This window comes from Daldinia caldariorum (genome assembly GCF_022478825.1).
Source record: "Daldinia caldariorum strain CBS 122874 unplaced genomic scaffold F4812scaffold_6, whole genome shotgun sequence".
Classification (NCBI taxonomy): Eukaryota; Fungi; Ascomycota; class Sordariomycetes; order Xylariales; family Hypoxylaceae; genus Daldinia; species Daldinia caldariorum.
The window spans coordinates 1,380,801-1,392,604 of record NW_025953042.1 but is presented as its reverse complement, the minus strand read 5'-3'; the positions used below and the strand labels follow the sequence as shown (position 1 = coordinate 1,392,604).

At 46.3% G+C, this 11,804-nt stretch overlaps 7 protein-coding genes across 7 annotated transcripts; 1 reads left to right on the top strand and 6 right to left on the bottom strand.

Annotated features, from left to right (window-relative positions):
- Positions 1-262: 262 nt before the first annotated feature.
- On the bottom strand, positions 263-2,028 carry F4812DRAFT_353146 (uncharacterized protein). Its single transcript, XM_047931747.1, has 2 exons — positions 1,453-2,028; positions 263-1,317 (listed from the first exon to the last, which is right to left on the bottom strand). Exons 1-2 carry the CDS (start codon positions 1,787-1,789, stop codon positions 710-712), a joined length of 945 nt encoding a protein of 314 aa, XP_047791284.1. The 5' UTR covers positions 1,790-2,028; the 3' UTR covers positions 263-709.
- Positions 2,029-2,261: 233 nt separating this feature from the next.
- Positions 2,262-3,433, bottom strand: F4812DRAFT_425324 (uncharacterized protein). The gene is made up of 2 exons (XM_047933921.1): positions 2,986-3,433; positions 2,262-2,835 (listed from the first exon to the last, which is right to left on the bottom strand). Exons 1-2 carry the CDS (start codon positions 3,149-3,151, stop codon positions 2,396-2,398), a joined length of 606 nt encoding a protein of 201 aa, XP_047791283.1. The 5' UTR covers positions 3,152-3,433; the 3' UTR covers positions 2,262-2,395.
- Positions 3,434-3,475: 42 nt separating this feature from the next.
- Positions 3,476-3,924, bottom strand: F4812DRAFT_425323 (uncharacterized protein). The gene has a single exon (XM_047933920.1). The coding sequence runs from the start codon at positions 3,863-3,865 to the stop codon at positions 3,638-3,640; it is 228 nt and encodes a 75-aa protein (XP_047791282.1). The 5' UTR covers positions 3,866-3,924; the 3' UTR covers positions 3,476-3,637.
- Positions 3,925-4,279: 355 nt separating this feature from the next.
- F4812DRAFT_425322 (uncharacterized protein) lies at positions 4,280-5,455 on the bottom strand. Its single transcript, XM_047933919.1, has 3 exons — positions 4,999-5,455; positions 4,570-4,931; positions 4,280-4,519 (listed from the first exon to the last, which is right to left on the bottom strand). The coding sequence occupies exons 1-3, from the start codon at positions 5,103-5,105 to the stop codon at positions 4,437-4,439; spliced, it is 552 nt and encodes a 183-aa protein (XP_047791281.1). The 5' UTR covers positions 5,106-5,455; the 3' UTR covers positions 4,280-4,436.
- A 598-nt stretch (positions 5,456-6,053) lies between these two features.
- F4812DRAFT_425320 (uncharacterized protein) lies at positions 6,054-8,353 on the top strand. Its single transcript, XM_047933918.1, has one exon. The coding sequence runs from the start codon at positions 6,767-6,769 to the stop codon at positions 8,243-8,245; it is 1,479 nt and encodes a 492-aa protein (XP_047791280.1). The 5' UTR covers positions 6,054-6,766; the 3' UTR covers positions 8,246-8,353.
- Positions 8,354-8,435: 82 nt separating this feature from the next.
- F4812DRAFT_470711 (zinc carboxypeptidase A) lies at positions 8,436-10,514 on the bottom strand. Its single transcript, XM_047939011.1, has 6 exons — positions 9,977-10,514; positions 9,756-9,922; positions 9,583-9,663; positions 9,395-9,506; positions 8,960-9,328; positions 8,436-8,831 (listed from the first exon to the last, which is right to left on the bottom strand). The coding sequence occupies exons 1-6, from the start codon at positions 10,299-10,301 to the stop codon at positions 8,617-8,619; spliced, it is 1,269 nt and encodes a 422-aa protein (XP_047791279.1). The 5' UTR covers positions 10,302-10,514; the 3' UTR covers positions 8,436-8,616.
- F4812DRAFT_353003 (uncharacterized protein) lies at positions 10,468-11,764 on the bottom strand. Its single transcript, XM_047931746.1, has 2 exons — positions 11,404-11,764; positions 10,468-11,319 (listed from the first exon to the last, which is right to left on the bottom strand). Exons 1-2 carry the CDS (start codon positions 11,678-11,680, stop codon positions 10,634-10,636), a joined length of 963 nt encoding a protein of 320 aa, XP_047791278.1. The 5' UTR covers positions 11,681-11,764; the 3' UTR covers positions 10,468-10,633.
- Positions 11,765-11,804: the final 40 nt, after the last annotated feature.

Here is an 11,804-nt window from a genome sequence, read left to right as displayed (position 1 = left end):
CGGGAGCTAAGGATATGGGATCTGTGCATTAACTCTACAATTCTCTTTTCCCGTCTCTTCTTTATCTTCCGCGTTATGGAGACCGTGGTGTCATAGGCGTTGAAAGTCATAAAGCCAAAAATAAGTCGGGGTTGGTTCAGATATCAAACATCCTATCCTCTATACCAAGAGAGCATTAGCCTTAAGGGGGGCATGTCAGTCGTTAAAATGGAAGTCTCCAAAAAGTGAATTCAGGGACGAATTATTGGTAGAAGTTGTAGGTAGATCAGCGCATACCTAGGCAGTCAAAGATGGGTTTATATATCGTTTAATCCCTAAATATAACATTTCGCCTTAGGACTTACAAGCTTACTCGGACACTTCACTTTCTGGTGGTGAAGAGGGTATCCTACCTTATTTACCAGGTAAGTTAAGTTACATGATAGATTGGGTGGTGAACTAAGAATTATACAGTAGAATAGTCATTTGTCGTTCCAATACGCCCAGCCCAGTCTAATTCTCTGTCCTTTTCATGTGGTAATGATACACCAATCTTCTCGTAATCAATAGGTATTGCCAAACCCATGCCATATCTGATGGTATCAACGGCGTCGAGTACCTATATACAACGGAGTGTTGCAGCCGGTGGGCTTATATAGCATTTACCACCACCCTTATCACTTCACTGAATTTTACCTTTTGAACATCATTGTAGGTGTTTCTGTCAGCTTTACCACCACCTGCTCTTCTTACTCTCATTACTTGTAGACTTTTCGCTCGAACTGAGTTGGTCTAGAGGACCCCCATTCTTTTGGCTCTCCCGCTCCTGGTTAAATGCCGCTCTCGCCTTGTCTTTCAGGGCCTGTTGCGACTCGCCAATCGCGCTGGTAATACCCGACGCCGCGGCGGTTTCTTTGTCAAATTGTAAGAGCTCCTCGCTACCCTCTTCCTTCTTCAGCCCGCTGAACAGCCACGCCGTGAGGCCTTTCTTCTTGGGCTTCTCCACTTCACTTGCAGCGGACATGCTACTCTCGACCATGGACTCTCCCGGCCAAGCACTTCTCTCTGTGCTCTCAACTGCGTCTCCTTCTGAAACGATGGGCTTGGGTGCCGATAACAGGGGTGGTAAGCTCACACCCGACTGTCTGGCTTTTTCCTCGGCTTCCTCTACCAGTGCAACCTGTTCGGCAGATGCCGTGCCCGTCATATACGCCAGACGTGCGGTCTCTAGACTATCGGTTTTAAGCTGCTTCTGTAGAGCGAAAAACTCGTTCCGGCGCTTGCGATTATACACCATCATATCGGCTGTTGCGTAGACGGTTACGAAGAGTGCTAGGCCTGTTCAAAGACATACTAGTTAGGAGCCAAGTATAAAAAAGAGATGATTCAGGATTCTCGTGCGTAGGTCTCGACCGAGAGCATCAGAAGAGAAGAAGAGAAGAAGAAAAAAAAAGATTCTGGGGGAGGCATTACCGCTGAATCCGATCAAGCCCAGGACGGTGAACTTGTGAGCAGCATCAAAGTACCTCCTAGATGCATCGACGATACGGTCGAACCGCGACGTCTCATGCTTCCTCGCCGCAAGATGTGCGGCCCGCAACCGGCGCACACGCTCTTCCATGGTCTCCGGCGCCGACGGTCGGGGCATGCCGGGCGATGGCATGCTTCTGGCTGGCTGTGAGGAAGTAGTAGATGCGGAAGAGCCGCTTTGTAGAGGAGTTCGTAATGGGGCTTTCGCATTCGCATGGGGGGTATTAGAAGTAAATCGCGTAGCGTCGGCAACGCTTCGCGGGCTATAGGGCGATGCCATAATTTTCGTTTTTCTTTTCCTTGGGGGTTTTTTTTTTATGTCAAATGTATATGTGTTTATAGGCACGTCTAATTAAATCAGACACAACTTAATTCATTAAGCACCTTGTATAGGATGTTGGTGGAGGTGAAATGGCGTAGTTATAATCTTTGAGCCGTCATAGTTTTAAAATCATAAGTCGCCGATAAATTTTTGAAGTTTCGCAATAAAATCGACTGATTGATTATAACGGGCTTTTGGAGCTTCTCCTACATGTACGCAGTACCTAAAACCTACCTAAGTACAGTTCAGATGTACAATTATTGTACTACAATAAAATCCCCACCCAATCGATTAGATCGTACCTGGTACCTCCTCTAAGGATCCGTACAGCGGGGTAGCGATTGAAAGTTTGACCGTTCCGTTGACGATTTTCTCTACATGTGATTGACCAATGGCATTACAGCGGGGGATTCAAGCATTGAAGTTGCTCTTTTAGGTAGCTCGCTTTATTACATTTAATAAAGTCAGGTATCTAGGTACCTTAGGTAGGTACACATTTCTCACCATTTCCTCGCCTTTATAAAAGAGCGTCATCTAAATCTAAATTCTAGTACATCTAGAGACTTAATCATCGTCATTCCCGCTCCGTGGAAGATCTGTGGTGCCTCTACCGTAGTCTTCTCCGAACTTCTTTCCCCCGACAAACAACGGCTGAGTATCCTGAAGCACAAAAACTATGCGAGCCCAGTTAGTGGTGCTCGGATTGCGCCAGGAATGCATCGTTGCTCTCTGAACTGCTATATCACCACGCTTCATATTTGTGATACTGCCGTCGTCTAGCTTCAACTCCAGTTCGCCCTCGATCAATATACCAAAGTCCAGCGACTTGGTTCTATGCATCATACACTCATACTGCGGTCCGAAGTCGACCATACGGCAGACAGTTCCGCCTTTGGTGGCTAATCCAAGGTTTCCTCCCGCGACTATCTCCTCGTGGAATTTTATATCGGCATCATTGTTCAGATCCGGCAAGAATTTGTTGGTATAAATCTGGTTGAAGCCCACTATAACAACATAGGTTAGAATATTGTGACACACAGCAAATACAGCGAGGAGATCGACGTCCGAGATAATCTCCGCTGACAAGGTTGGAGCCAACGCGAACAGAGTCTAGGTACTTAAAGGGAAGGAATTCCATTGAGCCAAAGACATACTAATACCCCCTTCGAAGGCCTTCCACGATGCTGGCCTCACTGACTGTATGATCGCTTTTCCCTCTTCATTATGGCCTGTTAGGTACGTGGTAGTACTCGGAAGATCCGGAGAAAGCTGCGGAGACGGCTTCGCCGGTTCGTTTGAACTACTAGAGCCTGAGGTCATGTTGTGTGGATATCAAGTGATACTTCTGTAAGTGTTTGATTCCTCAGCGATTCTGATTATATGGTGACTTTATCTCAAATGTACAAGCTGTTGTGACGACGAGTAAAGCAAAGGGAAAAGATTCATAAGTAGGACAAAATGAGGGGTTCAATTAAAGTACCCCAATGTGGTATCGAGAGACCGTCGGGGAAACAATTATCATTCTAATATACTGCAGGATCCGATATGCGTGGGATGCTCGATCCTCCACAATCGAAATGCATGTCTAAGTTACGGGAAGTTGGGGTTTTCCGACTTGGCTGCTTCCACGAATCGGACAACACCATTTTTTACTAAACGACCCTTATGTGTATTATTTGTATTTTAATATATTACTCCATTTTCAACTAATTACACGCTAGAGTGGAATGAATCCGAGCATTGTTTGAATGTGTATATCGAATTCTACTGTCCTCCTGTAGAACCCGGTCTTCTAGGATAAGAAATTTAATGCAGTCCGTTTGACCCATTGAGAAGAAGGACGGATATAATTAGAGTTAGCCGACGGAAGATTGGAGAGAGATATTCTTTTCTCCATGGAAAGGCAGCCTCAATGTTGTTCAGAATGCAGACTCCGCGCTTGCAATGCTGCATGGCTCCGTCCCGGTTATCTTGTAAAACTTCGATGCAGATGAATAATATACACGCTACCAAAACCAAAGGCTCGTTGTTCATAATCTTGAGCTCTCGGGTGGCCGAGTTATACCGTCTAAGTGCAAACCTGTTGCCGACTAGCCATTTCGTAATACACACGCGCTCGCCTCTCATCTTCACTGTAGACTCCTGGGAATAGGTGGCCCGGACGGTGCCACGCAGTGCAGATACCCGTCACATTTGCGGCCCGTAGTTACACAGCGTTGGCAGTGTGGTTTGCCCTCGTCGGACCTCACTTTGCGGATCCTTTACATGTTAGCTTTTCCATATTTCCTTGTCGTTTTTCCCCCTCGTTTTTGCTTTCCGAGCGCGCTGTTACATTAAAGGTCAACATACTTGCACGTTGAACAACTTATCCGAACCTTGACACTACCTTCACGGGTCATAGAACAAGGCTGCCGCATCTTACATCACGATTAGGGTGGGACGTATATACGGCGGTTTTACGCGGCCTCAATATTGTTAGAATATGTGTGGCTGGGATGTATACGAGTTACACACGTGGAGCCTTATATACGATACCTGCCCACCTAATACATCATATTCCTTTTATTTACCCTTGGTTCCCATCCTATATCGCGGGTCCACCATTTCAGTCTCCGTTATAGCGACCCTCGCCAGCACTCTTGAGTAGAACGTCAACAACCATAAAGTCGGTAGTGACAACAGCCAAGCCTGTCCTGGTCAGTAATTAGCCGAGCCAAAGAGCATCTCCATCTACTTACCATCAGTCCATTTGACCTTCCAAGCATCGCCACCACTCGGGAATGCTAGCCATTGGCCTTCAGCATCATTGGTAAGCTTGCCGTCTGAAAGCTGGAAAGTGTCCCATTGGGCAATATCCCCGTCACCGGGGTTGATAGAGCGCGGGTTCATCATATCGACGAGAGTCAACAGATCAGGCGGGCCTAAGAGACCTATGGAGTGGTCAACAATGCCCACCGGGTACGTGTGGAGCTCATTGCAGCCCTCCTTTTCACTATCCACAGTGTAGACCTTGACGGGCGAGACATCATCTCGATCGAAGACACCAAGTGTGTTGTTTTTTAAGCCAATGAAGCGGCCGTCGAGTTTTTTGTTGGCGGGGCTACGAATACTATCAGCAACAATAAGGGAAGAAGGCAAAATCAATAGAGAGAACGGTTTGCAATTACCAAGAAATCTGGAGTTCATATAGGTCGAGCTGTCGCTCCACAATGGGGGCAGCGGAAACGAAAGAGGTAAGGATACCAAGAGGGAGAAGGCTGTCAAGCCACTTCATTGTGACTCTGGTTGAATGGGGTTGACTGTGTAGAGTAGGACAGAGAGACTAGGTTTAGATTATAGGGATATATAGTGATCGTGCAATGCAAAGGTAGAAGAACAGTGTGTCCTTTTTCTGCCTATGGATTAGGTGGTGATGGTTTGGTGGAAAGATGACACTGGGATACGATGGTTTGGGTAAGGGAACAGGTGAATTTATGTTCTTTCCCCCTTTCCGACTAGAAGAAGATAACTATACGATGGTGATGGAAGGTACGAGATGGCCAAGGATAAACGAAAAGGTTAATTACATTTATATGCTACCTAGGTACCTAGGGTAGGCGTTTGAGTAAACAGGCAATCACGTCCCATTATCTACCTATATAGTAGGTACGGTTATGTAACCTTAGGTACTTACCTTAGGTTAGGTACACATGTATGTATTTATGTATGTATGTATCTACGGCAATGTACCTACAAAGACAGGTGGTCTTTCCTTCCTCATATATCGTACGGGTTGCAGGTACGCAATATAACGAGTACCTAGGAAAGTGTGATAGTATCTTTGGTATGGGTACGATGGTATTACGATCTGATCGAGGAAATCACCATACGTCTCACCCCATACCTACCTACCTAGGTACATATGTAGAACTTCCATATACCTAACGTTGATAGCACCCAAGAGTTCTAGCCTCTGAGGGCAACTACAAGTAGTACGTACCTTTGCCGTTCTGGATCTCGGAAATCCCAGGTTTGACGTTTTCCAAGCCATCTGAATATACTAATTTTAGTTTACCTTGATTGACCCAATAGGTCCCTTGACTGGCTGCAAGGTAGCAATGATCTACAGCTAGGTAGATTTCCCGTACACACAATTTTTGGGTATCACTTCATCACTTCAGCCGTAGGCTAAATCAACGCCCACGCCCACGCCAAGCATATCAGAAGAATCCCCAAGCAACCCCCTCAACGATTCTGCAAGCCTTGAAATAGAATATTTCAATTTACAACTTTCGTCTACCGACTTCTCTCCTTCCGCCACGACCATTCCAGAAGCTGTCAGAATGGGCCAAATCCACCCCTCCCCAGGAAATGCCCGATGCTATCCGTTCTTCTGCGAATATCCACAGCCTCACATTTCGGAGACATGACCGATTGAGACAAGGCCCGTTCGACGGGAGCGGAACACTCCTCCGTCTATACGTTTTGTACACCGATGTGGAAAGTTGACGACTTGCATTTGAAGGAAAGCATTCCTTTTATTCAAGACGCCCGCTAGATACCAAGGGCGTTGCTAGATGTGACGTGCATGTGCTGCAAACACTAGGAGAATTTTACCAGCTAAGTCGACCTTGCAAACGTTTTTCTTCAAGGATACGTTCACTCTGAATGAAATGAAACGGTCCTAACAAGAGCATGAAGTGATATGTATTGATATGTCTAGCCATTTATTTGCTTGTTAGAGGGCAGCTAACTGTGATATGAACGCGTGTGCCGCTGGAATGCGTGCTCGATCTGGTTTGGAATGTCAACAAATTCCATTCATAAATAACATTCGACATAGTTTCCTTTTCTTTACGTACCCGGTCCTATCTATGCTTAGCCTTGGGAGTTGAAAACTCCACGCTAAATTTCTACAACATGGACCGATGACTATCTCTCACGTCGCCTCATATCATGTCCCCAAGCAGGAGCTACCGCGACGCTCTCACACGAGAAACATTCCGTTTGAGTCTCGCACTGGCCTTAAAAGACAGCTCTCTAGGAACAACACCATTAAGCCACCAGCAAACCTTCCTATCTTTACTCAAAGCGGACGCTCCATACGTCGCTTCTGCTGTACCACGGATTCTACTGGCTATTAGCGTGGCGATAGTTAACCGTCGACACGAAACGAGCTGGGCCAAAGTACGGGGAGTGACGTTTTACATTTTGTTATCACTTCTCCAGCTACAATGGTTGCTTTCTATCTCTTTCCTATGGCTAGTTGTTCCAGGGCTAGTCCTTCTACCATGGTTAGGCTTACAAGCCGTTTTCATCTGGATTATCATCCGATATATTAACGGCGGGTCTCAGTCTTCAAAATTTATCACCAAAAAGGCCCAAGATGATATTTCAAGTAGCAAAGCGCAGGACTTCGATTGGTTCGTGGTTGGTGGTTTTATGGACGATGACCATGTGTGCCAGGAACTTGCACCCAGGCTAACGAGGATCTTTGGTCATGATATGCACTTCTTCATGGCTTATAGACTGGGCTTCTTGTTGGACACGATACTTTTCTTTCTCCAACGGAGCGCTCATATACCTACGACAAGATCTGTAAATGTCTACAATTCCGTTCGGGCAAGTCTTCTAAACCCAGAAACAGAAGGTGTTCGCATTCTCGCCCATAACACGGGGGTACTGGATGTTTCATGGCTCCTCTCCCGCCTTTGCGCCGATTTCCCTCCTGGGGATCAACTAAGCAAGCTCCAAGTCTTCACGTTTGGCGCTGCAGCGATAGAAATGACCTTGCCTCTTGGGAATACCTCGTCGCAACGACTCGAAGCTAAGAGGGATTCTCTTTACCCCTTAATCACTCATTTTGCATTCACGGATGACCCATTCGCGCAGATTGGTGTGCTTCTCGGTATCCGTCAGAGGCTAGAAGGTCGCTTCGTAGGCAGTTTGTACACCATCCATACCATTATGCCGGCTCCGACAAAGTTTCATCTACTACCTCGCAGCCGTCATTACACTTTGCATGACTACTTCGACGCTCTTCTACCTGACGGGAATCCTCGACTCGGTGTTCTCAATCAAACTTGCAAGATAGATCGTGAACTGAGCGAAATGCGAGAGCTCGCTGCGCTAGCACAAAGCCTCACCCACGAGCGATTGAGGACGCGCAGGGAACGTATTAGCTGGACTGCACTCGGAGCCATGGCAAATACTAAGTCCTGTGAGTATGAAGGGAGGCCACAGCCTTTTTCCTTGGAGAAGGTCAGGAAAGAAGGGAAGTCTTTGGAAGGCCTAAGAGGCTATGAAAACAATCCCTTTGTCACTGTGTTGAATGATGCTAGACATCGCATACGTTGTAGGAAGCACGCAATGAGTAGCAAGGTCATAGCAAACACTGAGGGCTTACGTGTGAATACTAGTAAGTACAAATACTAAGGATGGTACTGCTGGCAGTTGGAGACTCTTCTAGTATATAGTATTTCTGTTTAGGTACTTCTTTTTACAGCCTACTTAGCAGTAGTAATGGAAAAAAAAATATTATTCCCAAGTTGAAGAGGCCCAATATCATAGCAGTCTTTGCGGTACTTGACATAAACTCTGGTACTGTTCAGAAAATGAATCTAATAGCACAATATGAGGTAGTTTGGTGTCTAATATATACCTTAGGTACCCAGGTAGATACCCATGTATCTATAAAAGGGGGTTAAGAAGTAAAAACCAATGAAACCTGATACCATATATTGTACGGTGAGGATACTATTAAGTGCCTCCAAAGGTAACGGTTCGACCGTTGTCAGATTGTCCTCTTACATATTCGTCCACAAATATTTCATACCTTCCCAGATCTCTATGCTACTCGGTAGGATTTGATTTGCAGGAAGCACAAACCCGTAAGAGGTGGATCGAAGCTCGATTCCCCATCCAAACTCCGCCCCAGCTGCATCGGTCATATAATCCCTGCCATTCCCACTCGATTGGTACAACACTAGACACCCAGGGCCATACTCAAAGGTTGTGTTGTCTACCCTCAGGTTGGTTAGCGGTCTGGCTCGTTATAAGCAGTAATCGACAGTTTTGAGGTGCTTGCACGTAGGCCCAAGGTTGCTTTAAGTGCAATGGCGGAAGAAGAAGGAATAATACTAGACATACAAGGCTGGGCAATCCTGGCTGCTGTTTCGCTAGCTAGACTTATTTGACGGTCGATATTTGGTGGGAAGCTATCACAAGTGTAGCCGTATGAGAGTAAGATCACTTGCGCATAACTGTGCCAATCAATATACAACTTGATTCCTTTGTCAGTAGCGAGCGTTTGAGCGAACTCCATTAGTGCGGCAGTTTCCGGCGCGTCTCCGGGTCGGTAACCACTGAATGTCTCGGAACCCGGGTTGGAGGAAGACCCACCGCCACCGAACCCGACAGACCAATTTCGGTTGATATCGGTGCCGACTGCGGTCGTGTTGTCTCTCGTCTGACGATTCTTCCTCCAGAGTCGATTCGTTGTTTGGGAATATACGAATCCTTGATGAGATTATAATTAGTGGTATGGATCATTTTCACCTCGAGTTCTGGCAATTATTAGCTTACCATCGGGATTCACAACTGGAAGGACATAGAAATCGTAATTATCTAGCGCCGCTTGTACTGTCGTGTCGTTCTTATATCCAGTCACAAGCTGGTATAAGAGGTACTCGACCACCTAGGAAAAGTTTGTGAAATCAGTTGGATAGCTATATGTGCAGGTTGAAAAGGGGGCGATGTATATCAAGACGCACGATAGAGGTGATCCATTCACGAGCATGTACGTTCCCATTGAAGATGACTGCTGGCTTTGAATTCTTGCCACTGATACCCCACTACCACCGCCACAAAAAAGAAATATCAGTAATAAGTTCTCCTACTAACGAGTGCAAGAGGGTTAAAAGGGGGAACTATGAGTATGGCATACGAGATGAATTCCCTGGATAGCTCGCCCCTCAAACGAGCTTCCAACTTGGATAAGTTCCGAGTTGTTAACAAACGCAGCCTGGAGGTCGGCCCAGTAGCGAACATGATCGCCATAAGCATGGTATGAGTCGAACCAAGATAAACTAGGAAGACCATGATCATCAAGTTCTCCGTGAAAGTTAGTGAGAACTTTGAAGAAACCATGGGGTTTTCAGCGCGAACCTGGGTAGCTACCTAGGGGACCTTCTGTCGCAATGTCTGCTCCTAAGTCTTTACTTAGTATGGTGACGTTGAGGTCAAGCGTATCGAAGGCTGCAACATATTCCGGAGGAACTGCGATATCGATGGTGGCTAAGCTTCCATGACCGTGATTACGGCTAAGCTCTACGACAGCTAAATCCTCAAATGTTGATGATAGGTCGGCAGCGTAGTCGCCCGTTTCTATCCTATAAACTTTGAAACCTTCGAACCGGACGCTACCATTCAGGCTAGCCAGAGCAGTGGTCTCAAGAATCGCAATAAACCAAATAAACGTAATGAGCTTCATGATGTTTGTAGATTAAAGCATACCTACAAGGTAGAGTTTTGCTAGTGCGCAAAGGAAGACGAGGAAATATATTATATACACTATTCCGATAACGTGCATCCTATTACTGTCCTGTAAGGCCTTTGTGGTATAGAATGCAACGCAAAGTCGCAAACACAAGCGATAACGATGGCCGCCTTCCTAAACCCACTACCAGCCCCGGCTTGGCACCGATGATGCCACAGCGGTGCAAGATATCGACACCCCAGTTATGACGGCAACATCCGAATAAAGGAGAGATGGATTATTATTCAACATATCTTATCGATCCCAAAATATCGATCGCATATCCGCTATGTAGATTCGGTAGGTAATTCGTGAAGATGATTATCGTGCCCGTACAATTCTGATATCTGACTTTGGCTTTTGGGAGGTAGAGCTGATGTCATGTTGACATTATTCGGAGGCATCAGGACCTCGGATGTGGGAAATGTAGGGGCTTGGTTGTTTTGGTTTCCAGGTTGGTCCTTGGCCAGCCTATTCTTCATTTTCTTCAACCTCCATAATGCATATATCAAACCTACAATAAGTAGAGTCCCTATGGCGACGCCAATACCAATCCCGGCCTTCGCACCATCGCTAAGATCAGATGATGTAGCAGTTCCCTGATTCAAATTAAAGGTACTCTCGGGTTGCGAAACTATATTTGTGCTGGTAGGAATATCGTTTGGAAGTTCGCCGCTAATAGTACTATTAGCTGTTGTTGAGCCTGGGGGTGAAGTTGTCGACTCCCTAGTCAAGGATGCTGTAGGGATTGATGACGCAGTACGCGTTGACGAAGATGTTGATGTTATCCCAACCAGTATGAACTTGGTTGAAACCGCGTTCCAGGTCGCTGATGTGGTCGGATTATGCGGACCAACCGAGAACCTGCCGTCTCCAGAATCGCAGCAATTTTCAGCACCATTGCAGCAATAAGATGTGTCGTCCTTAGTGACGTTTGCGCAAGAAACCAGATCAGTACCCCCAAGGGAAGCGCCTTCGTATTCGAAATACACGTTAGCCAATGATATCTCGAGCCGGGTAGAAGACAACCAGACAGTTACTTGATTAATTAACTCACCTAAGCAGTAGTTGGCACAGTTTCCCGAGTCCCAATACTTGTCCGAGCAAGAGCCCCGAATTACAGCTCCGTTAGGTCCTTGACATAGACCATTAGAAAGACAAATCGTACCAATACCGCGACCACAGCAGGCACTCGAGTCCGCATTTGGGTTGCAAGGAGAATCACCTTCGGCTTCCTGTTGATTCGGGTAATAGCAATGGCTGCTGATAGCGAAGGTAGCACGAAAAAAATGGAAAAGTGCAAGCTGTAGACAGAAATAAGACAGCCTCGTCATTGTAGGTAAATTTCAGGTCGTCGAAACCTGCTCAGCGATGATAAGACAGAACACCAAAACAAATGGAAAGTGAATTCACAGTGAGGGTGGCAGGGACGCAGTGGCAGGGACGTATTCTCTATAG